The 24433-nt window shown below is 43.4% G+C and overlaps 1 protein-coding gene across 1 annotated transcript in view; it reads left to right on the forward strand.

Annotated features, from left to right (window-relative positions):
* Nucleotides 1-24433, forward strand: part of LOC115080622 (deleted in malignant brain tumors 1 protein-like) — a 74292-nt gene that overhangs the window by 22331 nt on the left and 27528 nt on the right. Inside the window, exons 4-11 of the mRNA XM_029584907.1 lie at nt 733-1035; nt 2753-3061; nt 8058-8360; nt 10373-10675; nt 13628-13942; nt 15157-15459; nt 18213-18512; nt 21671-21985. Of these exons, the coding sequence (XP_029440767.1) occupies nt 733-1035; nt 2753-3061; nt 8058-8360; nt 10373-10675; nt 13628-13942; nt 15157-15459; nt 18213-18512; nt 21671-21985 (2451 nt within the window). The remainder of the gene's footprint in view (nt 1-732; nt 1036-2752; nt 3062-8057; nt 8361-10372; nt 10676-13627; nt 13943-15156; nt 15460-18212; nt 18513-21670; nt 21986-24433) is intronic.

A 24433-nucleotide genomic window follows, 5' to 3' on the forward strand; every position in this document is an offset into this window, starting at 1 on the left:
TCTGCTGGCTCTCTGCCAAATTTAGTTAGCAAGGAATTCTGGGAGATGTAATCCTACATAGAAGCAATCTGGGTTTCTCATCTCTAGTTATTTTCAAACATGAAAAATGCTGCTTTTTAAAGTCCAAGTCCCTTTTCTACACAAGTAGCAAGTAGCACATTTAAGCTTAATCGTAGAAAATTATTTTTCACTCAATGCACAATTAAGCTCTGGAATTTGTTGCCAGAGGATGTGGTTAGTGTAGCTGTGTTTAGAAAAGGTTTGGATAAGTTCTTGGAGAAGTCCATTAACTGCTATTAATCAAGTTTACTTAGGGAATAGCCACTGCTATTATTGGCATTAGTAGCATGAGATCTTCTTGGTGTTTGGGTAATTGCCAGGTTCTTGTGGCCTGGTTTGACCTCTGTTGGAAACAGGATGCTGGGCTTGATGGACCCTTGGTCTGACCCAGCATGGCAATTTCTTATGTTCTTAACTACTACCAATCTATCACACCTTCAAAGCATATATATACTTATACATACACACACATATGGTATATAATAATCCATCTTGTGGAGCCCTAACCAACAGCGTGAATGGAAGGGGTTGCTCACCCTTGCTCTAATTTGGCTCTTGACCACTGTCCATCACAATCCATGGGTTTTGCTAGAACTCAGTCCACTTTTGCCAACAATCCATGTTTCTGTAGCAGTAATGGTAGATTTATTGTGGTTCTTTCTTCTTTTACAGATGATCTGCCCAAACCTACGATCAGTTATTCGCCAAACAACATTATATTCAACAAAGGAAGTACTCTGATGCTAAAATGTGTAATTCCCAGGCTGTTCGTCAATAGCACCATCTATTTTATCAAGGAGAAAGGATCAAATCCCATTGCAGTGAATATGCTGATGAGTGAGGAGAACACAGCAACCCATGAACTTAAAGACTTGGATACTCTCATTGAAGGTGGTTACACATGCTTCTATAAAGTTGAATATAGGGGGACAATCATTAAGTCTCAATTCAGTGAGCCTGCATATGTTGTCACTGGTAAGTCATTGATGTTCTCAATATATCCCTATTTCATATGTAACTCACTCAGTTTAAGTCCCTAATACAGAGGTCACAGCTCTCCCTCTCGTCACACATGTGAGTATGTGCACAAGGGAGTGCATTATGTGTGACGAGAGGGAGAGCATTGAGAGTATGGGAGTGTGTAAGAGAATGAACATGTGTAAGTATGACTGAGAGGATAAAGTCTGGGCATCCTCACTCCCCCAAGCCATGACAATCTCAGGGTGACTGGAAAAGTAAAAGATCCCAAGTATGGAGACATTTTTTAATCCTTATTAAACTGCATATGCTGAAGACAAAGGGGTAGATTTTCCACATGTGCGCACACACATGGACGTGTCTATTTTCTACCATGCTCACGCCAGCGCACGCATAGTGGAAAATCCATGGGCCACGCGTGTATGTGCAGCTGGGGTGCGCAAGGGGGGTGGGATTTTTACAGCTTCTGCGCAGTGCTTTAGTAAACATTCCACAAATGATGACTTTCATCCACTCAGAAGATGAAGATTTAAAATGCAGGTACATTTAAGGGCTTGCCACCTCTCAGCCTGCCCGCATAACCAGAAGGCAAAGCTTATGTACTTAATGTAGGGTTTTCAGAACTGGGGTTATTCAATCAAATTTGGGTGCGTTCATTATGCAGGCAGAAGCATTCTGTTGGAGTTGTAGGCAGCATTTTAGGTGTTGGGGATTCCAACACAGAGTTACTGTAGTCTAGACAGAAAATGAGTGGCCTGAATAGCAATGCAAAAGCAGAGTCCTCTAACAGGCAGAGATGGCAGAAGTGGAAGAAAGTCATTTGGGTTACTGCATGGACCTGAGCTTTGGAATATTGAGAATGTAATATAAAGCCTAAACCCAGGGGTAGGCAACTCCAGTCCTGGAATGCCACAAAGTTTTCAGGACATCCACAACGAATCTGCATGAGAGATTTGCATACAATGGAGGCAGTGCATGCAGATATACCTCATACATATTCATTGTGGATCTCCTGAAAACCAGAACTGTTTGACACTCCAGGACCAGAATTGCCTACCCCTGATGACTACAAACCTGAGAACTAAGGGTTAACTTCTCTCCTGGAAGTGGCCATCTGAGGAAAATGAAAGGATTCTTTTTTTCCCAAGCCATTGCATCTGTCTTTTGGATTGAAGCTTCATTTGTTTTGGTGTCAGTCATCACTCTTTTCTAGGGAGACACTGAGGTTTAATCCTGGTTTGTGCTACCCTCACTGTACCGCTAAACCATAACTCTGTGCTCTGTCACTGAAATGCTGTTTCTTACTCTGCATAACTCCAGGAATGAGTAGTAGAAAAGATTCTTCCTAATGTGCATTTTAGATTGCATTGTGGGATCACGTAACATAAAAAACATTAAGTGTCATGTTGGGTCAGACCAGTGGTCAATCAAGCCCAGCATCCTATCTCCAGTAGTGCCCAATCCAGATCACTTGGAAGTACACAGCAGCTTCTAACGGAGAGATCCATTCCATGTTGCTCACTCCCAAAAGATAGCAGTCCTCACATCTACCTGGCTAATGTACATGTTCTACAGAAACTCTGACTATTGACATTCCAATTTTTCATCCTATCAGGATGCCTCTCCGAATCCCTCCTGCTAGATGTCATTTTATAGGTCACCATATGTTTTTCGCAATGAATACCGCTATTTTATTGTATTATACTCCTTTCAGGTCTGTTCCCCATCCAGTTGGTTAATGGTTCCAGTCGCTGTGCTGGAAGGCTGGAAGTGTTCCAGAACAACCAGTGGGGGACTGTGTGTCGAGACAGCTGGTACATGAAGGAGTCTCAAGTAGTCTGTCATCAGCTGGGCTGCGGGCTTCCTCTGTTACCAATAACTCATTTTGGGGAAGGAGCCGATCCTATTTGGCTGGACAACGTTGAATGCAGTGGAAATGAATCACATCTGGCTATGTGCAAAGCCAATGCTTGGGGTGTTCACAATTGTCATCACAATGAAGATGTTGCCCTTGTTTGCTCAGGTAATATAATCCCTAATATCAAACCATTTTGATAGATATGATGGTGGGCCTTACAGTCTTTCATTTAAGAAAACAGGTTGAAGCTCCAGCAAGACAACTCGGCCCATCACGGAGTAGCCCTTATCTAGTGGCATAAGATGCACAGAGAAACAATGTCTTGGGAAAAGGTTTGCTACACGCCTACTGAATGTTTTGACTTTAGAGAAACTTCACTAGAGTTATTTTAAAAGAAGTGCAACCAATGAGCATGAATACCCAAGTAGTAATGATTCTGAATTAAATTGAACAAACAGCAGGCTGAGGATCATGAGAGTCCATTTAGGGGTAGCCACATGGCTACAAGTGAATATGGATAGACAACCTGTCCTAGTTTTCCCCTTCACTCTATGAACATCGAGCACCGGGAGGATAAAGATAACTGAAGCTTTCTACCTAGAAGGGTGTGAAATTATCTCCAACTTATCAGCAGATTTATTTGGATATTTTTAGATATCTTTATCCTCCCGGTGCTCTGTTCATAGAGTGAATTGTTTTTCGATCATAGAAATCAGCATATTTCTCAAATATTAATGTATTAAATACATTTTTTGTCACTTTATATCTGAACGGCATTACATATATCTAGTAGCACTTTAAAAATTATAGATAGTAGTAGTGGGAAGGGAGGTGGTGGGTGAATAAGAGGGGAGGGAGAGTGAATGAAAGGAATGGGAAGGGACGAGAGTGAATAAGATGGAAGGGAAGCACCTCGGGGGAAGCCAGGCGGCAGGGTTCTCTGTGGGTAACAGTGTCTGGAGATCTGAAGGTGGCAAAGCAATGTTTGTTTATAACTTTTTTTATACTGAAGTTCAGGTAACAGAATTATCACTCTGGTTTACATGTGAGGCAATAGCTAAAGCCAGAAGAATGCTGGGCTGCATAGAGAGGAATAACCAGCAGGAATGAGGAAGTGATGATGCCCTTGTATAGGTCTCTGTGTTCAATTCTTGAGACCATATCTCAAAAAGGATGGAGGCAGTACAAAGCAGAGTGACCAAAATGTGTGGGGTCAGTATGAGAAGACTTATGAGAGGTGAAGGAGCTGAATATGTAGACCCTGGAGGAGAGGATGGGCAGGGGAGATGTGATACAGACCTTCAGATACCTGAAAGGTTTGAATGATGCACAAACCTTTTCTGATTGAAAGGAAACACTAGAACTAGGGGTCACGAAATGAAACTCCTGGGGGTGACTCAGAACCAACTTCAGGAAATATTTCTTCCTGGAAAGGTTGGTGGAGGCCTGGAATGTCCTTCTGGAGGTGGTGAAGAAGAAAATAGTCAATGAATTCAAAGGGGCATGGCATAAATACTGTAGATCCTTAAAGACTGGAGGGTGGAAATGAAGGGGGTGCTTGAGGATGACCTGCACGGAGCAGCAGTTCCTACCCTTAACAGAAGGCATGGGGATTACTAGCCTCAATCAATAGCCTTGATGTTTGACTCATCCGCAATGTCGCTCCCCTGCTGTAACAGCAGGGGGTGAGGGGAGAAGTTGGGGGAATGGGATAGACAACCACCATGGGTCCTGACACAGATATAAGGGGAAAAACACTGGATGGCTGCTACAGCCAAGTCCAAAAGCAAAGAACGTCAAGCAGCATTGTCTGAATCAGGAAGGCTCCTTACAGTAAAAATGTTGCTAGCAGTTTGACGGTTTATGGGTTTGATGGTTGCTTGGTTTTGTAATTACTGCTCTTATAAGGCTTGTGGGTAACTGCATGGAGTAGTAGTTACCCCCATGTTTATCAAGGGTAGTATCGTGTACAGAACAGCAGATACTATCATAAGAAGCTTACTGGGCAGATTGGTTTCTTTTCTGCCATTATTACTGTTATAAAAGCAACCTTTGCACATAAATGTTGGCCCCGTTCCTTTTATGCACATATCTATGCCTGCAAAAGTGAAAATACAAGCATGTTTTCAACTTTTATAAAATACCAAATAAGCATATATGTCTAATTTTTTATGTGTAACATTTTGAAAATTCATCCCAAAGTCTTTACTGAAGCACATGGGAAGAACAGGAAACTGGCAAATGTAACCCCTTTTTGGTGGATGGGCTGGATCCTAAGGGTCTATAAAAAATGTATATCTTGGGGCTAATTTCAATTTTCTCTTTCCCCAGTCTTCTTGTCCCAAGGATTGGTTTCTTCTCTATTGGGGGACGGGGGGAAGGATGACCTTCAAGGCCCAGGCTGTTTGGTGGAATCCACTTTCTCCTGTGTTTCTGATGGTGCTGCAGGGACCACACAGGACAGAGCTTTGTGTGTTAAAAATAGTCAAAGTCCAATCAATTAGAAATGGTCCAACTTGCATCTGTGTTCAAGCTGGTTTGGTTTCCTGAACTTCTCTCCCCTTTCTATCTTTGTGTAGAGATCCTCAGTTCAGGATACTGGGCTAGAATTTATCCCTCGGGAAATGAGAAGATATGTTAGGCAGGGACATCCCTATACATAAAGAGGATTCCCTTAGTCTCAAAATCGTACCTGAGGTCCACAAGAGTCCAGTTCTGTCAAACCCCACCCTGTGTCATGAATCCCAAAGCAGTGGAGATCCCAGGGATGGGTTAATTACAGGAAGTGCAGGCTAAAGAATCAAGGCAGTTTGGAGGACCTAAATGAACACTGGGCAAACTGGTGGATGAATTGGTGAAACAGATCTTTGGCTCGACGTGCGTCTGTTATAAAATACCCTCACTTGAACATCTAAGCCGACGTACACTGTTGGGCCACATACAAGCTTAAAATTAGGCGTTCAGACCATGGGCTATTTTGTAACATGCGCGCAAAGGTGCATGTTTTAAAATTGCCATGTATCTGGGTGCACACCGACATGCACGTGTATGTGTGCCCGCGTGCCCATTGCAAAGTTAGCATTCCTGACTTTCAACCCCCAAATCCAACTCCTCTAGGAGTCCTCTGTCTTATATAGATAGACACAGGAAACATTGGAGGCACTGTGGTACAGACTGTCTGTTCCCCTCCTTCTCTAAATGCAAGGCCACACCATGGGGCCAAGGGAATCAGGTGCCTGAATATATTTTAACATAGCTAAAATGAAAAATGCCTGGGGAACTTGGCCTTTGTGAAGATTTCCCTCCTCTTTCTGGCTGACAGTCTGTGCAGGCTCCCACAGCAGGAGCCCTTTTAGCCAGGTTAGAAAGGTGTCCTTAGGGGGGTGTGTTTAGGGCTGGGAGGACAACAGTACCTACCCTACCTGGCATTTTCAGAAGAGGCTTTTATCCACCCCCCTCTCTCCTTAGCACAAACAGCAAGTGCAAAGCCAGCGGGTTATTTTATTTTTATCAATTTTAAACTTTACAGCAAGTCAAAAACTCCCTTACAGAAAATGAGAATACAATATCCATGTAATACTATTACATATTACAAAGCATTTCAGCCTTCAACTAATCCATATTTGCATTCTCCTATAAGAGGAGGCAGAAATAAAGGGAGTAACTCACTGGAAAGACATGCAAGTAATAAGCTTAATGCAGAAAAAGGCATCCATTTATATTATGATCCTATCCCTCAGGAGGTGACAATTACCCTCCTAGCATTGGTGAGTGATTTTAACTGCTCGGGATAGTAAAAAATGAAACATTCTTTTGGAGATTTTACGACACACTTGCAGGGGTATTTTAAAACCTATGAAAACCCTAATGCATTTACTTGAGATCTCAGTGCAAGAAATTCTCGTCGCCTGTCTTGAGTGATGTCTGGAAAAGCACGTGTCTGTAACGCTCCTAAAGGAGAGATCAACAGTTCTGAAATATCTTTTCATTATTTCAGTGAGGTCTCTGTCAGAAATAAAGGAAACCATTAATGTGGCGCGTTCGTAGACTTCAGCAGTAGAATCCTCCAGAAACTTGGTCAGGTTCCCTTTATTTCCGCTTCTCTGTAGCATTTCTCTATTTCTCGCTGATACAGGAAGGTAATGTAACTTATTCACTGAAGGAAGGTCTCCTTCTTGAAATTTCAGAACTTCAATGAGATTTCTTAAGTGGGATATAGGGAAGCTCACCAACAATCGTAGGGAAATTCAAGAACCTCAGGCTTAAATGTCTTGAGAAATTCTCTAGACACTCCAACCTTCGTGACACCGCGTTACTGTCTTTAACAATCTTTGCATTGCATTCTTGGGATTTCACTACACCAGCCTCCACTGTTTCCAGTCTTGGTTCAATTTCTTCCATCTGATAGTCGTAAGTCTCCATTTTTTTTGCTCGACAACTTCTAATTTATCTTCGGGGGGGGGGGGGGGGGGGTTAATGTGCAGACTTTACACTAGTTAATTTTTAAAGAGAAACTTTCTGGGTAGTTCATCTTTGAAAAACTACAAAGTGTGCATGTTAAAAGGACTTGCATACTTTGTAGCTAAGCTTTTTGGATATTGCACCCATATTGGGAAGAAAAAGCAGAGTTAAAAGTAGGAATACAAAAATGAGATTTCACACTTTAAGTGATGCATTTACCATTTCTCTTTCAATAAACGTGTCAAAGAATGCATATATTAATTGCATTTGCTACCACCATATACTTTTTCAGTACAACTTCTATATATAGGTTTAACTGTGACTGAAGTCTGCAAGCAATGTTCCCCCTTCTAAACTGGAAAGGAGTCCACTGACCATGATCTATTTATGGGGCATGATGCAACCATCATAGCTTGAACCACATGGGGCGGGCAGATTCCATGGGAGCTTCCAGTCCTGCATGGTTCAAACTGACACGTCTACAGCATGCCATGAGGGGTCAGCGGAGCCCTGGAACAGTGTCTGCCAGCTGCACAAACACACGTGTTCCATATGCCCACCACCCAGTCTGTGAAACTCTGCTTCCTCACAATCTATTCAAATGCATTACTTCAAAGTTGGAATCAGCATTGAGGGCACAAAAGATAATCCATGCACATGTACAGTCTTTTTTTTTATTTTCACTTTTTGTATCCTGCAGATTTGACTCTAAGAGGTGGACCCGGTCGCTGTGCTGGCCAGGTTGCAGTGGTTCACGAAGGCCAGTGGGCAACTGTGTGTGGGCAAGGCTGGGACTTGGAGGATGCACAGGTGGTGTGCAAACAGTTGGATTGCGGCTCAGCACTATCAGCACAGGGTGATGCGCAGTTTGAGTACAGAACTACAACTATTTGGCTAGCAGATGTACAATGTAAAGGAACAGAGTCAATGCTTCTGGAATGCCCGGCCAGAACTGGACCCAAGAACTGCAGTCATGCAGAAGTTGCAAGTGTGGTATGTTCAGGTAATTAAGGCAGAAAAAAGAATATGATGGTGGATAAAGACTTCAATTACCAGCTAGTCTCCCATTTTCCTTTCTTGATGCAACTATCCGTCCTAAAATATCCTATTTTTGCTTCCCTACTATTAAATACCTTCAACATGACCAAGACACAGCTCCTTATCTTCCCCTAAAGCTCTCTTCCCCTCTTCCTCATTTCTGTACTTTTGTGGGCAATACTAATTCTCCCAGTCCCCTCAACCCATAACCTTACTCTAACACCACCAAAATACATCCATTCTCTCATCAATCCCACTTAAACTACCACAACCTGCTCCTCATAGGTCTCCCAGTGAACCATTTCTTTCCATTTCAATCTATCCAAAATTCAGCTGTACAACTTATCTTTCACCAAAGTCACTAAGCCCATATATAACCCCTGTTATCAAGTCACCAGGGATGTACATTCATTTGAAACCAATGGGTAAACATTTGGCTCCCCAAAACAAATGGAGTCTCATGAATGAAACAAAATACTTATTTGTTTGTTTCTCATTCAACTCTATGGCCAACTAAAGTCTATGGCTCTGCTTTAAGTAAATAAACAGGCGCAGGTAATTTAGCAACCGAATTTTGCCTGTGTGCCTCTGTCTTGTCAGATCCTTGTCAGAGCCAAGGGAGGATAACTTAGCAAGGAAACCACACAAGACAAATCACAGTGAAGCATCTTTCTAAAGTAGCCTATAGTTGCTATCTGGATCAAGGAATTCTGATGTCCTACTGTGAAGTCTAAGCATGTGCAGAAAACTATTTCCTCTCTAGCTCTTGGCAAGGAAGAACAAGCTAGTAGAAATTAACAGAACTGAAAATAAAGTTTGGATTTTGCACTAGTAAAGGGCTGCTTCTGCTCTTTTGTGCTGCAGTGGTCTCCCACACTGTGCCAGAAAGATAGGCAGTGCAATCCTGCTGATTTTTAATTTCTCTTCATTGGGGGGTCAGGGTGGGAGATGTGTGGAGATTAGTTGCAGCAGTTTTAGTGAGTTTTTTGACTGTCTGGACACCAGTGAGGGGAACAATGCATAGACTGAAGAGAAGAACCTTACAAGGCTGCCAGTCATTTTGGTTCTGTTAGTATTTTTTTTGTTTGGAGTCAGCACTAGTGCACACACTGTATATGTCTGTGACAGACAGTTCACCATTTAATGAGTGGTACTGTGAGTGGGAATATAGTTATAGTATCACTAAAATTCATTCATAATATCCAACCCCCCAAGTTGGCAGTTCATTTCAACAAATTCCATGTCAGGAAAAGGGAGCGGAGAGAATGTTAATAGGGTTGGCAGCTTTGGCAGGGGCAGCAATGAAAAGGCATTCATGCACCTAAATGGCAAGAGAGGAAGGCAGCTGAAGGCAGAAGAAATTGTAATTTGGAGAGCTCTTAGAATTTTCCAGGCTGCTTTGCCCCAGTCTCGCTGTAGGCTTGCACGCACATCATGTGTCACCTGCCTGCCCTACTTAAGCCAAGGCCCACAGTAGTTCTTTGCCTCAGCAACAGATCTCCTGATGTGCCTTGCTCGTCAGTGCGTGTTCCCTTGTTCCCATGTTCCAATCCTGCCTTCTCTTGCCTTGTTTCCTGAGGCCTTGCCTTGCCCTGCCTGGTCCTGTTCCTGTCTGTGCCTTACCCCAGTCTTGTATTGCTCTGTCTCATTTTGTCTCACCCTCCCTCAGCTTGATTTCCTGGATTCTGACCTCTGCTTTGGACTCTGACCATCCTTGCCTGCTGCCTGCCCTGTGATTCTCCTTGCCTGCTGCCTGCTGCCTGCCTAGACCTCTGCCTGTATGCGCCATGGAGAGATTAAGAACCTTCCTCCCCATTAGATTTTCATTTTGTACAATACATCGTATACATCTTTAATATGACTCATGTATAAGCTGCTGTGCCCACCACTACTAGAGTGAAAAAGTTCTTATTGTAACTTCATCTCGCTCCCACTTACAATCTTCATCTTTAAAAAGAGTACTCTTATTGCTTACAGGCGATTCACCCAAACCCATCATCACTCATTCTGCATCATTCATTGGGTATGACATTGGGGATACCGTGCAGCTGAACTGCGTCATTCCTAGATTTTACCTCAACAGTACAGTCTATTTTTATAAAGAGAATGTCTCCGATCCCATTGAATCTAAGATGTTGTCATCCAGTGAGAACCGGGCTCTATATGACATGCATAAGCTGGAGAAATCTCATGAAGGCAGGTACACCTGTGCATATGAAATAGGACGGAAAGGAAAGTCACTCATGTCACAGCACAGTGACCCAGTGCCTGTCATGGTCGGTGAGTTGTTTCTTCATTACTTTAAAATAGTTTTGTTGATATCTTGTTTAGACAACTCAGTCAGCTGTAAAGTGAAACACATTTTCAAGCAGCCCACATCAGCCAAAGTCCACGGGTACTTTTTACCTACTGTCAATTTTCAAACCTGCTTTGAAAATTTAAATATTTGCGGAACTCCCTGTGCTGTGCACACGCAACATTACACCTGTTAAAGAGCAGGTGTAGCTTTATGCAGGTAACCATGCCTCATGGACAAGCAGGATGGCAGTCCTCAGATGTGGGTGCCATTCCATGGAGCCCAGCTCCACCCAAGCCTCCAAAGGTTGTTTCTCAAGATGACCCTGTCTACCAGGTCAGAGACATTCTGGATGTCCGTCAAACAGAGGCACTGGGAATATTTGATCTCCTGGGAAGAGAACTGAAGAGAACTTGTAGGAACCATCGTCCAATATCTTGGATAAATCATTGCTCCAGCACTTCCATCGCACACACCACAGCAAGCCCGGCCCTTCTGTAAGGGGGGGGTAAGGAGGGGTACTGTTGCAGTTCCCGGCCTCAGCTGGTCCCCCTAACTTTTCTGCTGCCGGCTACCACCATAGTTTGGCACGGCGCACCCTGCTCCGCGGCCTCACACGTGGCTGCAAACGCCGTCCTCTTCTGTCCAGCGGGGCTCAACCTAGGTGCGTGCAGGAGACTCCGCCCTTTAAAGGGGCCGCGGCGGGAAACCTCGGCCCAACCCCAATGGATAATGTCACTCCGGAGGGGTATTTAAACCCCACAGCAGTCTCCAGCTTTTTGCCTTTGCAACAGGTCATCCCCTCGGAGTGCTAGTTGCTATTCCAGACATCTCTCGTTCCTGTTCCTGCCTTGATTCTGATCCTGGTTCCATTCCTGCTTCTGCTCCAGTCCTTGTGTTCCTGAGTCCTGTCCTGGCGTTCCAGTTCCTGCTTTCCTGCCCGTGCCTTTGTTCCTGTCTCCAGTCTTCTCCTCGTCCTCCAGTTCCTGTGATCCCTTCCTCAGCTTGATCTCCTGGTTTGACCTCGGCTTGTCTTCTCATCTCTGCTCGTCTACTGCCCATCTCAACCCTTGGCCTGGTACTTCGTCCTTGCTTGCCTGCCCCGGATCTTCGGCTTGGACTCCGTTCTGCACCTTCGCTGCCTGCCCTGACCCAGACCCATGGCCCTGTTTTCATCCTAAGCTTCACTGTCTTCAACGAGGCACCCAGCCCTGGCACCCAAGGGCTCAACCTGTGGGGAATGAGGGTTGGTATAGGTGAAACTCCTGCCAGGTTGTCCTCACCTGCTGGAGACTAGATCCACTGGGGGCAATTCCTCAGTGGTTACATCACCACTCATCCTGGTCCAAGGGTCCACAACCATAACACTTCCATTATCCCTGCTCGTGGAGTCCAGCTACCTCACCTTCAGAAAAAGAGTTGGAGCATGGCTTTTTAGCCAAGTATTCCCAATAGAGACTTCCTGCCCACCAACCTAGTTAGATGTTTTCCTATTTCTGTAGCAACAAAGTAACCTAACTATGAATCTTTAAATATATAGATGCTCAACCAATATTGTTTGAGCTAATACTATTGTAAGCTACTTTAAATTTATTGTATTGCACTTTGAAGCCATTCATGCTGAAAAGCAGAATATCAAATGTCAAAATATAGAAAATAGCTGAGCTAAAATTTAAAATTCAAAATTTAATACTAAGCACTTTCTTCGGGAATTGGTATCAGATATAAAGGTGCTTGTAATTTTTAACCAACAGGCTCTTGCCCGCAATGGGCTTCACCAGTATCATAACAAGCACTAACGCTCATGTCATACCTTTTTTTTCCAAAATGTTTTCTTACTTCAATACAAAAAACTTATTTATCCTTGAAAAAATTGTATTAAAAACATAATGTCACGTAGCTTTGTGCCCTGCTTCTTTCATGCTAGAGTACTCAAATGTTATCCGAACATTGCCAATGTTTCAGCATCGTGTGATGCCTTCATCAAGAAAATCACTCAGAATTTCTTCAGATACAGCCTCTCATTGCTCTCTGACTTTCCAGAAAATGGGCACACTGGGGCAATGCTACTTAGCCAGATAACTTATACGGCTAAGTAGTGATATTAAGACTTAGCCGGATAAGCTGTCCGTCTAAGTTAGACAAGCTCAATAGCAGGTCTAAACTTAGATGGATATAGCTTATCCAGCTACATAACTTTTATGCCGATATCCAGCGGACCGAATATCCTTTGTAACTTAGCCGGATAGGCTTTCAATATCTACCCTAGTATGGTCAATATTCAAAAAATAGGTTTTAGCCAGGTAAATCTAATTGGTTAAAGCAGATGGTTACCAATGAAAGCTTGTGGCATCAGGATGGTTCTGACTGAGCTGGAGGCCCAAAAGAGCAGGAGGAAACTGCCAAGTCAAGAGAGAGATGTGGCCCTGCTATCCAGCTAAATGTGTGCAAGTAGAAGGTCAAGCCGCCCAAATTTAGCCTGTCAAAGGGCTGGCTGGACACATTACTGGGAAGAGTGCTTTCAAATGTAGAGGGTTAGTGCAACATTCAGCCGTAACCAGTTAATGTATCCATAGAAATCTGGCTGGCCAGATATGTACGGCCAGTTCTCTTTATCTGATCAGTGGACTTTGACCATGAACCCCACACTGTTTAGTGCAGTGCTAAAATATTTACAATGATACTTACAGTAAGTCTCAAACTTGATTGACCCAACCCATTTTAGAATGTCACTGCACATTTTATGTTGTAAATGTTTTGCAATACAACCAAATTTTACCAGTGCCCATTTTATATTTATAATGGTGAGGAAGCAATGTGAGTGAGACCAATAACGACCTCTTTTATGATAAAACATGGAAAATGAGTAACCTTGGCATGCCTAGGGTTCATTCTTTGCCTGAATTTTTATTCATACAATGTTTGAACTATTTCAGGTCCATTACAATTGAGACTGGTCAATGGTTCCACCCGCTGCTCTGGGAGAGTGGAAGTGCTAAAAGACCATCAGTGGGGGACTGTGTGTGATGACAACTGGGACCAGCTAGATGCCCAGGTGGTCTGTAGGCAATTGAACTGTGGGCTATTTGCATTACCCTTTTGGAAATCCCATTTTGGGCAAGGATCGGGTCCAATTTGGCTGAACAATGTTAACTGTATTGGGATGGAGTATCACCTTGCTCAGTGTGAAGCACATGCGTGGAAATGGCATATCTGTAGCCATCTTGAAGATGCTGGTGTGGTGTGTTCAGGTAATCATCCTTGACTTAGCATTAAGGACATTGGTCTGGGTAGCATCTGGGAACTTGTTGGTTTTGTGTTGGCATTCCCAGGTTTATTTACCAGCCACAGGTAAAGGAGAGGGGGGTGAGAAAATGAAAACTAGAGGCTATAACTATTCCCACTTCTGTCAAACCATCTCTTATTTAGAGCTATGGGTCTGCCTGGAAGTGGCAGGAGCTGGAAGTCAGCGAGTGTCCCCTCTTTCTGCTTTTTTTTTTTCATTTTTAAAAAATGCCTTCCTCCACAGCCTACCCACCCTGTCCACATATAGTTACTGGGGGTGTGCACAGGAAAATAGTTTCATGTTGCTTGGGGTTTTTTTGCAGTATTTTTAGATGTTTCATATGGTTACTTACACATAAAATGCAGATTCAAGCACATGCATATAATCATTTAAGCCCATATTTTACATGAATAAAAAAATATATACCGTACTTCAGTAATCCTAAGTTAGTCTCTTCTGAACTCTTCTCAAAGTTACTCAGCACTCACCCTGGGTATTTACAGGAATAACTGTATTAACACACAGACTAACTTTCAAACATGTATTGGGGGTCCATGGAGATTTGATCAAGTATTTTAGAACCTGCACGGAGCCATCTGCACAGCTTTAAAATACACTTATTTCTGTCCCCCATAGTCTGTGCATACTTTTCAGTAGGCGCAAGTTTACACTTGCTTGGGGTCCTAGGTACGTGCATATTCTTACATGTGCACACCCCTCCGGTAATGCTGCAGTTGGTTCTTTCCAAAATGGCACACCCCCCCCCCCCCCCCCCCAACCCCCATGCATGCCACTTTTTGGGTGTGCGTTTTTGAAAATTCACCTCTAAATTTTCCTGAAAATGATTGGTCAAATTATACACACAAATGCAAACCCCCTCCTTAAGGCCACCCTTTGCTCAATCCCTGTAAATGTAGATATGTGCATATGTCTAGTTTGGTGATTTTGTTAAAGGCTACTTCTGCTGTTTTACATGCAGAAGATCCTTTGAATATTGCCCCCTAAGAGAACTGAGGTATCAAGTGTGTACCGAGAACCATTTGTCTATTCATAGGAAAAACATACTGAGGTCTGCTGCTTTACATAAAATTCTATCCGAAAATGCAAAAAAAAAAAATTGACTTTCATAATTGCAATTATTACATTTTTTTTTTCCTCCCATGCTTGATTTTCATGCAGACATAAAGCTAGCAGGAGGTCCTAATCGATGTGCTGGGAAAGTGGTAGTGGGTCGTGATGGCCTGAGGACAAATGTGTGTGGCCGAAGCTGGGACTTACAAGACGCTACAGTTGTATGTAAAGAGCTGGGCTGTGGAAATGCCGTATCACTGGGTTCAGATGAATACGAACGTCAAACTAGAAGCACTTGGCTATTGGATGTGAATTGCAAGGGAACAGAGTCTCATCTCCGTGACTGCCAGGCGTCTCTTGTGGACCAGCAGAACTGCAGTTATGTGGGAAAGGATGGTGTCCTGTGCTTAGGTAACCTCCTTTTTTCTTTTCCGATAGCACCATAGGTTTTAGATAATTAAACTTAGGAAAAAAACAAATAGAGCAATATACACTGGGACTTTATTCTAGTGCAGTGAAGAGAACCTCTAGCTTAGTGGTCAACTTTAAGAAACTCGATCCTAGCGCTCCAGTTTTGGCAGCACTGTACTGGCTTCCTATGAGAGTATGAATTGACTAAGATGTTTATGTTGATGCATAAATGGAACAAAAACTCTTTATGGATGGGTTCAGCATTGAGTCTATAATCCATCTAGATCTCTCCACTCCCAAAATAAGGGTTTGGTAGAAATTCAATCGAGTATGTATCTTCAAAGGATACTGATGAAGCATTAGTTAGGGCATCCCAATAGAGAGGTTCCAATAATAAGGAAAGTAGTCCAAGTGCCTGTAATTAAAAACTCACCTGAGCTAAAAAATTCTAACTTATCCCTATCAATTAAAAAGTAGAATGAAAATAAAAACACACTTTGAAATGTTTGTATGCTAATGCCAGAAGTCTAAGAAGTAAGATGGGAGAATTAGAATGTATAGCAGTGAACGATGACATAGACTTAAATGGCATCTCAGACATGGTGGAAGGAGAATAACCAACGGGACAGTGCTATACCGGGGTACAAATTATATTGCAATGACAGACAGGAGCATCCGGGAGGCGGTGTGGTGTTTTATGTCCAGGATGGCATAGAATCCAAAAGGATAAACATTCTGCATGAGACTAAATGCACAATCCAGTCTTTATGGGTAGAAATCCCTTGTGTGTTGGGGAAGAGTATAGTGATAGGGGTATACTACCGTCCACCTGGTCAAGATGGTGAGACGGACAGCGAAATGCTAAGAGAAATTAGGGAAGCTAACCAAACTGGTAATGCAGTAATTATAGGAGATTTCAATTACCCCAATATTGGCTGGGTAAATGTAACATCAGGACATGCTAGAGAGAGAACGTTCCTGGATGGAATAAATGAGTTTTATGGAGCAATTGGTTCAGGAACCAACGAGAGGGAGAAATGTTAGATCTAATTCTCACTGGAGTGTGCAGGATTTGGTGAGAGAGGTAACTGTGTTGGGGCCACTTGGCAATAGTGATCATAATATGATCAAATTTGAATTAATGACCAGAAGGGGAACAGTAAGTAAATCCACGGCTCTAGCGCTAAACGTTCAAAAGGGAAACTGATAAAATGAGAAAAATAGTTAGAAAAAAACTGAAAGGAGCAGCTACAAAAGTAAAAAGTGTGCAACAGGGGTGGACATTGTTATAAAATACCATCCTAGAAGCATAGACCAGATGAATTCCACGCATTAAGAAAGGTGGAAGGAAGGCAAAACGATTACCGGCATGGTTAAAAGGGGAGGTGAAAGAAGCTATTTTAGCCAAAAGATCTTCATTCAAAAATTGGAAGAAGGAACCAACAGAAGAAAATAGGATAAAGCATAAACGTTGGCAAGTTAAATGTAAGACATTGATAAGACAGGCGAAGAGAGAATTTGAAAAGAAGTTGGCCATAGAGGCAAAAACTCATAATAAAAAAACTTTTTAAAATATATCCAAAGCAGAAAGCTTGTGAGGGAGTCGGTTGGACCATTAAATGATCGAAGGGTTAAAGGGGCACTTAGAGAAGATAAGGCCATCGTGGAAAGATTAAACGATGTCTTTGCTGCTGGAGATCTTAATCTGCTGGAGTATCCCTTCTGTGGAACCTACCAGAAGGAGAGAGATAGTGGATGCCGTCCAAAGGGCTCTGCTCAAACAAATGGAGATTCTGCTGAAGGAAAGGATAGTCAACTATACCCAGTTTGGTAGGATGCTGGACCTGAGGCAGCATGGATTCACCAGAGGAAGGTCCTCTCAGAAATCTGTTTTTGATTCAGTGACTAGAGAATTGGATCGAGGAAGAGCACTAGATATCATTTAGTTGGATTTCGGCAAAGCTTTTGGCTACGGTGCAGCATAGATTAATGAACAAAATGAGAAGCTTGGGAGTGGGCACCAAGGTAATGGCATGGATTGGAAACTGGTTGACTGACAGGAGACAGCATATAATGGTAAATGAACCTACTCTGAAGAAAAACTATTAAGCAGCTATATTCAACCTTTAGGGGGCTAATAAGTTAGGGGAGTAGAACTTAGCAGCACGTGTTCCAACTGGTATAGGGTCTCATGATCCCATTACCCCTGCACTCCAGCCATTACACTGCTTGACAGTTTCTGAAAGAATTTGTTTCAAGATGGTAACATTAAAAGCTATTAATCTAGAAGATTATCCACTAGCTGAGCTGATTCAGCATTATAGCTGCCATCGTACATTGCGTTCTGCAGAGAAAAAAAATCTAGCTATACCCATTTCAAAAACTTATACTGGAAACATTTAACAAAGCATTTTCCATAGTTGGTCCTATGTGCAACTCAAATACCCAATTAAGAAAGGAAACAGGGGGTTTTTTAGGAAGAAACTTGAGGCTGATATTTAAGGAAGTGTGTGAAATTATTTTATATTTTATTGTTTAATGTTAAGTGCATTATGAATGATTATACTCTGCTCTGATCTTTATGGATGAAGCAGACCAATGTTGAAAGAGTGCCTAAATTTTGCTTTTATTAACAAAGTAGCACTCTCAATTCCGAATGCCTTCCTTGTTGAAGACATCTGGCTCATATGTTCCTATTTTCAATAACATAAGTTAATGCAGCAGTACTGGTGTCTTTTCCTCTGCCCTTTCAGAGAAGCTAGAAAAGCCCACCATCTCCTATGAAAATCCTTTTATTGGCTTTGTTGGAAATAGCTTGAAGCTGACATGCACCGTGCCTAAATTCTTCACAAACCACACTGTCTACTTTTATAAGGAGAATAGGATGAATCCCATTGGAATGGAGACTCTTCTAGGAAGTGAGGGCCAGGTGCTCCACATTGTTCATGGGTTAGACTCTTTGCAAGGAGGCGGATACACATGCCAATATGAAATAATGGTACTACAAAGGCTCTTGAAGTCAGAGCGCAGTGACCCTGTATATGTTCTGTATGGTAAGTAACCTCATCTCTAAAAATGTCCCTCAGAAAACCTGTGTGAAAATGAAAACTATTCTTTGTTCTCTGTCAATTTCTTTTTATGTAACATGCCCATCCCCAATTACCTTGTGGGCCCCCCCTCAGGTGAGCTCCATCATTAAATCTCAAGCGGATTGTGAGACTGGAAGCTTTGGCTTCCAAATGGCAGATGAAATTTAATGTGGATAAGTGCAAGGTGATGCATATAGGGAAAAATAACCCATGCTATAATTACACAATGTTAGGTTCCATTTTAGGTGCTACAACCCAAGAAAGAGATCTAGGCATCATAGTGGATAACACATTGAAATCGTCGGTGCAGTGTGCTGCAGCAGTCAAAAAAGCAAACAATGTTGGGAATTATTAGGAAGGGAATGGTGAATAAAATGGAAAATGTCATAATGCCTCTATCGCTCCATGGTGAGACCGCACCTTGAATACTGTGTACAATTCTGGTCACCGCATCTCAAAAGAAATAGTTGTGATGGAGAAGGTACAGATAAGGGCGACTAAAATGATAAAGGGGATGGAACAGCTCCCCTATGAGGAAAGACTAAAGAGGTTAGGGCTGTTCAGCTTGGAGAACAGACGGCTGAGGGGGGATATGATAGAGGTCTACAAAATCATGAAAGGACTTGAACAGGTTAATGTAAATTGGTTATTTACTCTCAGATAATAGGTCTAGGGGTCACTCCATGAAGTTAGCAAGTAGCTCATTTAAAACAAATCAAAGAAAATTCTCACTCAGCGCATTGCCAGAGGATGTGGTTAGAGCAGTTAGTGTAACTGGGTTTAAAAGGTTTGGATAAATTCCTAGAGGAAAAATCCATTAATAAGCAATAGTATCTTGAGATTTATTTAATGTTTGGGTACTTGCTAGGTACTTATGACTTGGATTAGCCTCTGTTGGAAACAGGATGCTGGGCTTGATGGACCCTTGGTCTGACCCAGTATGGCATATCTTATGTTCTTAGGGATTGATTTTAAAAAGTCCGCATGTGTGTCCATGTGGGTGCGGTTCCCGGCACGCGCACATAGACGCACCGATTTTCTAACATACATGCCAGTAAAATTAAAAAATGTGTAGGTCAGTGGCCAGGTTCCAACCCCTTCTCCAATATGTTTACATTGACCCCACCGGGCTAAGCAATGCCAACCCCCCCAAAAGACTAGTTTTTTTTTTTTGAGGGGTGTCATAGATCACCCCCACCCACTCCCTTCCCATTTTGTGATATTTTAAGAAAAGCCTGCCTGCAGCCCCCCTCCCACCCCCACCCAGAATACTCCGTATTCCTCATCCCCCAGACCACAGGAAGCTCTGCCCAGAACAAAGTAATCTCTTATCTGCTCCTGGTGCTTCCAGCACTCTTCTGGATAGAGTATGTTTAATTGTATTTTGGTAAACATAGAAACCTGATGACAAAGACCATATGGCCTATCTAGTCTGCCCATGTCTTCCAATCCCTACCACTTTCTGGCATCCTCTGTGCTTGTCCCCTACTTTCTTAAAGGAGATGATGTCCTTGTCTCCACTACCTCCATTAGGAGGCAGCTCCATGCACTCACTACCCTTTAAGTCAAGAAGTACTGCTTTAGATGACTTCTGTCTGCCCCTTTTCTTCCTCATCCCATGACCCTGTGCTCCAAATCCACCTTTGGAAGTATTTATCATGTCTCCCCCATCCTTTGGGTCTCCACTAGATGGCCCTAGAGAGCTTAGAGGGGCATACCATTTGTAACCACGCCTCCCTGAGGCTGCCTGGAACGCTGAGCTCCTGGATGAATAAGGAGTTTAGGTAGTCATGTGGCAGTTTAGAGTTCACCTTGGAAGGATCCAGGAGCCTTACTTGGTATTCTTTCCACGTTTAGGCCCCTGTCTGGATCCAGAAGGGAGAGGTACTTCCTTGCCATCTTTCACAGGGCTGGAGGGGATTAAGTTTTTGCTTTCCTCCCTCCCCCCCTAAGTTCTGGAGAAATCTTTCCTAAAACCTGTGCGTTACTGGAAGGATGTTTTTCCCTGCAAAGGAAGGCCAGGAGGGTCCTGCGTGCCACTTCGCCTAGATCAAGAGAGCTGCAGCGATCTCGAGGTGAAGATAGAATCCAAACGTTTGTTTTTGTTTTTTTTTCACATGTTTTTGCTTTTGTCTACCTGAGTTCAGAGAAGGAAGGTTTTTTTTTTGTCTGCCACCCTTCCTTACCCTACAGCTGGGAAGAATTAACAGTCTTCTCAGAGGCAAGTGACTACCCATTTTTTTTCTATAAAAATAAACTCTCTCGGACTTAGTACAGAGCCACTGATTCGAACAATATAACCACCGGCTTCTTGAGGGCTGCCACTCGTTAGTGATGTGATGGTCCATGGAGAAAATGAAGTAAGGTCCTTTCAATGACCATCTGAGAGAATGTAATTATATGCCAGCTATATGCTAATTACTTTGGCTAGTTTTCTTTTTGGTTTGCCTCTAAACTCCCAGGTTATGTGGACTAAATGTGAAAGCGAGGAGAGATTTTTTTGTTCTTGGCCTGTTCTTTCCGTTGCTTAATTCATTTCTTATAATAAGTTTATCTTGATGGTATAAACGAAAAGTAATTGTTTTGTTTGAGAAGCCATATGTAATGGTGACTGTGTATATGTGTGTGATTCCTAGAGCATAACTGTAAAGCATTGCGCACAGCAGCATATACGCATGCACTGTGTGTGTGGTGTGTGTATTTGGATATATTAATCACCTTTCTAAAGAAGTTCACCCCAGGGCAGGGTACATCATTTTCATGAAACTATATGCCTTGGGCAATACATTTCTGGCAAAAACAGAAAATTGTAAAATGCATAATTATATGGCATTTCACGGTTTTAAAATTAAAAATAGAGGTGTTGTGGTAAAGTGAATCTCAGTACATTTTGGCCTATCTAAGGGCCTGATTTATCAAGGTATTTTCCCATAGACACAGAAAAGGAGCAAAGCCTTCAAGAATCAGGCAGTAAGTATCTTGGTAGGAAAAAAGTTTGTAGATATGGGGCATTGTCTGGAACTTCTTTTGCTGTTTCACTTTCTCCTTGCTTCTGGGTATTCTGTTCTATATTCTCAGAATACAAATGTCAAATGATTAAATCGTTTGCTTAAACATTTCAGGGCAGCTTCCCATCAGATTGGTGAACGGCCCCAATCACTGTGCTGGAAGGGTGGAGGTCCTGCATGGGACCCAGTGGGGCACCATTTGTGATGATGACTGGGATATGGATGATGCACAGGTTGTGTGCAGACAACTGAACTGTTCGCTTCCTCAGGCTGCCCTGACGAGTGCCTGGTTCAAAGAGGGGACGGGCCCAATCTGGCTGGACAATGTGGAGTGCCAAGGCAATGAGTCTCATCTGGCCCAGTGCAAAGCCCAGGCATGGAGCATGCACAACTGCCAACACAATGAGGATGCTGGAGTCGTGTGCACTGGTAACTCGCGCGTCGTAAACTTCCTAGTCCATTGTATTGTTTGTGAAACTGACAGACCTGCCAAATGAATTCTTTTCATGAGGGAACAGGAAGAAATAGAGCTGGGAATGAAGGAAGGAGGGGTGTGAGGCCCACCTGCCCCCCCCACTGTAACACCACTGGCAGAGTGCAAACCCCTCCCCCACATTCCCCTGATGGTGCTTCAACTAGATCTTGAGAGATTTAGACTCATTTTATGCAATATCTAGCATCTTTACTGTGACTGATGCCAAAAGTGTGGTAGTGGAGTTTGTTGTGTGACTTCTTCGTTGAGCACGACTGAGGCCTTCCAATGATTGTCTACAGAATAGCTTTCAGTTGGGAATGACTTTTGACCGCCATCTGTCTGATCCAGGTATAAACCCTGCTCAGGTTCTTGAGCCAGCCAGATACTGATGAAAGGATCTGTACGAGTGCAGTAGTGTATAGTACTAGTTGGACCGGATTCTTGTCATGCCTCGGGTCCTGGCTGGATGCAGGGAACACCATGGCGCAGGACTGCAGGGCAAGGCTTGGGCCTGGTCTTCAGCCTAACCAGCCCCCTTTCCCGCAGGTTGGGCCTCTGGGTTCTGGGGGCCAGTAGGGATTGGCTGCAGTAGCAGTGCCTCACGGTGTCTCTAAGCTGGGTGCAGGTAAGGATTGGAACTGAAACAGGATCTGAGTGCAGGGAGGGGAGAGAGGCTGGAGCTGGACCCCGCTCCCTTCACGATGGGGCCCCGGGGTGCTCCCCCTTAGCTCTGCGCCATTTTTCAAAGTGGCACCAATCTGATCTTGCCCCAGTTAAATGATTGGGTCAAAGTCCAGTGATTGGACCTCTGCCATGTGGCCTGAGTCCTGATCACTGGACCTTGCCCCAGTCATGTGACTGGAGCAAGCTTAGGTCTGTTCTATTTTGAAAAATGGTGCCAACTGGGCCCATCGCAGGATCCGCACCAGGTTTTTCAGGGTTTTGTTGCAGGAAGGTCTGGGGGTGTGGGGGAGGGGCACTATACCCCCAATGATTTGGGAGTACTTATTGGGGTGGGCAGTCTCCCCCTTCATGTCTTTGGAAAGGGAGTACAGGGTTGGGTGGGGGAAGGGGATCCATCGCCACACAAACTGAATTCGTTTTTGTCACTTGTGGGTGTCTGGGCTGCCTCGACTACCAGTCCTGGGTTGACGGGGGTCAGCCTTGAGCCCCCTGCTCAATTATTTCTTGCTGGGCTAGTTTTAATTTTGTATGGCCCTTTCAATGTAACATGGGAGCCTTGGGGGCTTGCATTAGGGTCCTTGGGCTCGTACGTTACATTTAACAAAACCCAGGGAGGTGGTGGTGTTGCAGCTGACCACTTTCTTGGTTGGCTGTGACAAATTAACATAGAATTGCCTAGTAATGAGCTGCTTTGCATAGCTTTGAAAAATCCAATGCATGCAAATCACATGTAAAGCAGATCATTGTAATAGGGGAGGGACTCTGGGGCAGAACCATGCAAAATATTGCATATATCGCTGTGCTAGGACTCTGTTGTGCAATATCTGCTGTTTATCAAGCTTAAAGCCCTATCACAGCTTGTTGCATCTCCCAGTTAGTCTAGATTTGCCCAACTAAGTTTATGTACATTTTCATCCTGAATCCTGCTGGGCTCACTACCAGTGGGTTTGTACTATTTCCAGTACAGGCCTTTCCTCCTGGTAGGCCAGCTTTATGTCTTTTGAAGAGGAATCAAGGGAGAAACAGGAGGCCCCCAACTGGAGTTTCCACCCCAGGGACACTGCCACTGTGATAATCTTTCCTTACCATTGAGGATACCCATGTTCCAACCCCTGCCTGGAGGGACATTTCCACAGAATTAGAGAGCATCCGAATCCCGTCTCATGTAAATTTGGGAATGCTGGAAATAACCGGACACTGTTTTGCATCTGATTCTTTTAAGAGGAGTTATGGTAAACTTTAATTTAAACACCCATCCAGTGAGTCCTGCCTGGTTTGTAAGTGTGCCTGCCCCAAAGAGCTATGGTAATACACAAACAGAGAACACTACTGCCTGGGCCAAGAAGGTTAGCCTTCAGCCCCATAGAAAGGACCCACACCGTAGGGACTCAGGAAAGGGAAATGGAATGAGAAGTGAGGACAGCCCCAATCATAAAATGTATAGCCCTTCAGGATATGCGCCATCCGCCAAAAAAGGGTTACATATTGTTAAGCGCAACCTACGCTTACATCCAGGGATACAAGAACACTTAGACTTTGTAGAAAGTATAATTTGGTTTATTGATCAGTATAAATCAATGACCATCATTCATAAAATTCTAAACAATGATCATCAAGGACTAAATGGCTTAAACATAACACCCCAGAATCCTCAAAGAAACCTACGTTCAAACAACTCAGGATGCTTAAACATCCCCCCCCCCATCAGAGATGCACAT

The sequence above is a fragment of the Rhinatrema bivittatum genome, chromosome 19 (assembly GCF_901001135.1).
Source record: "Rhinatrema bivittatum chromosome 19, aRhiBiv1.1, whole genome shotgun sequence".
In the NCBI taxonomy this organism is placed as follows: Eukaryota; Metazoa; Chordata; class Amphibia; order Gymnophiona; family Rhinatrematidae; genus Rhinatrema; species Rhinatrema bivittatum.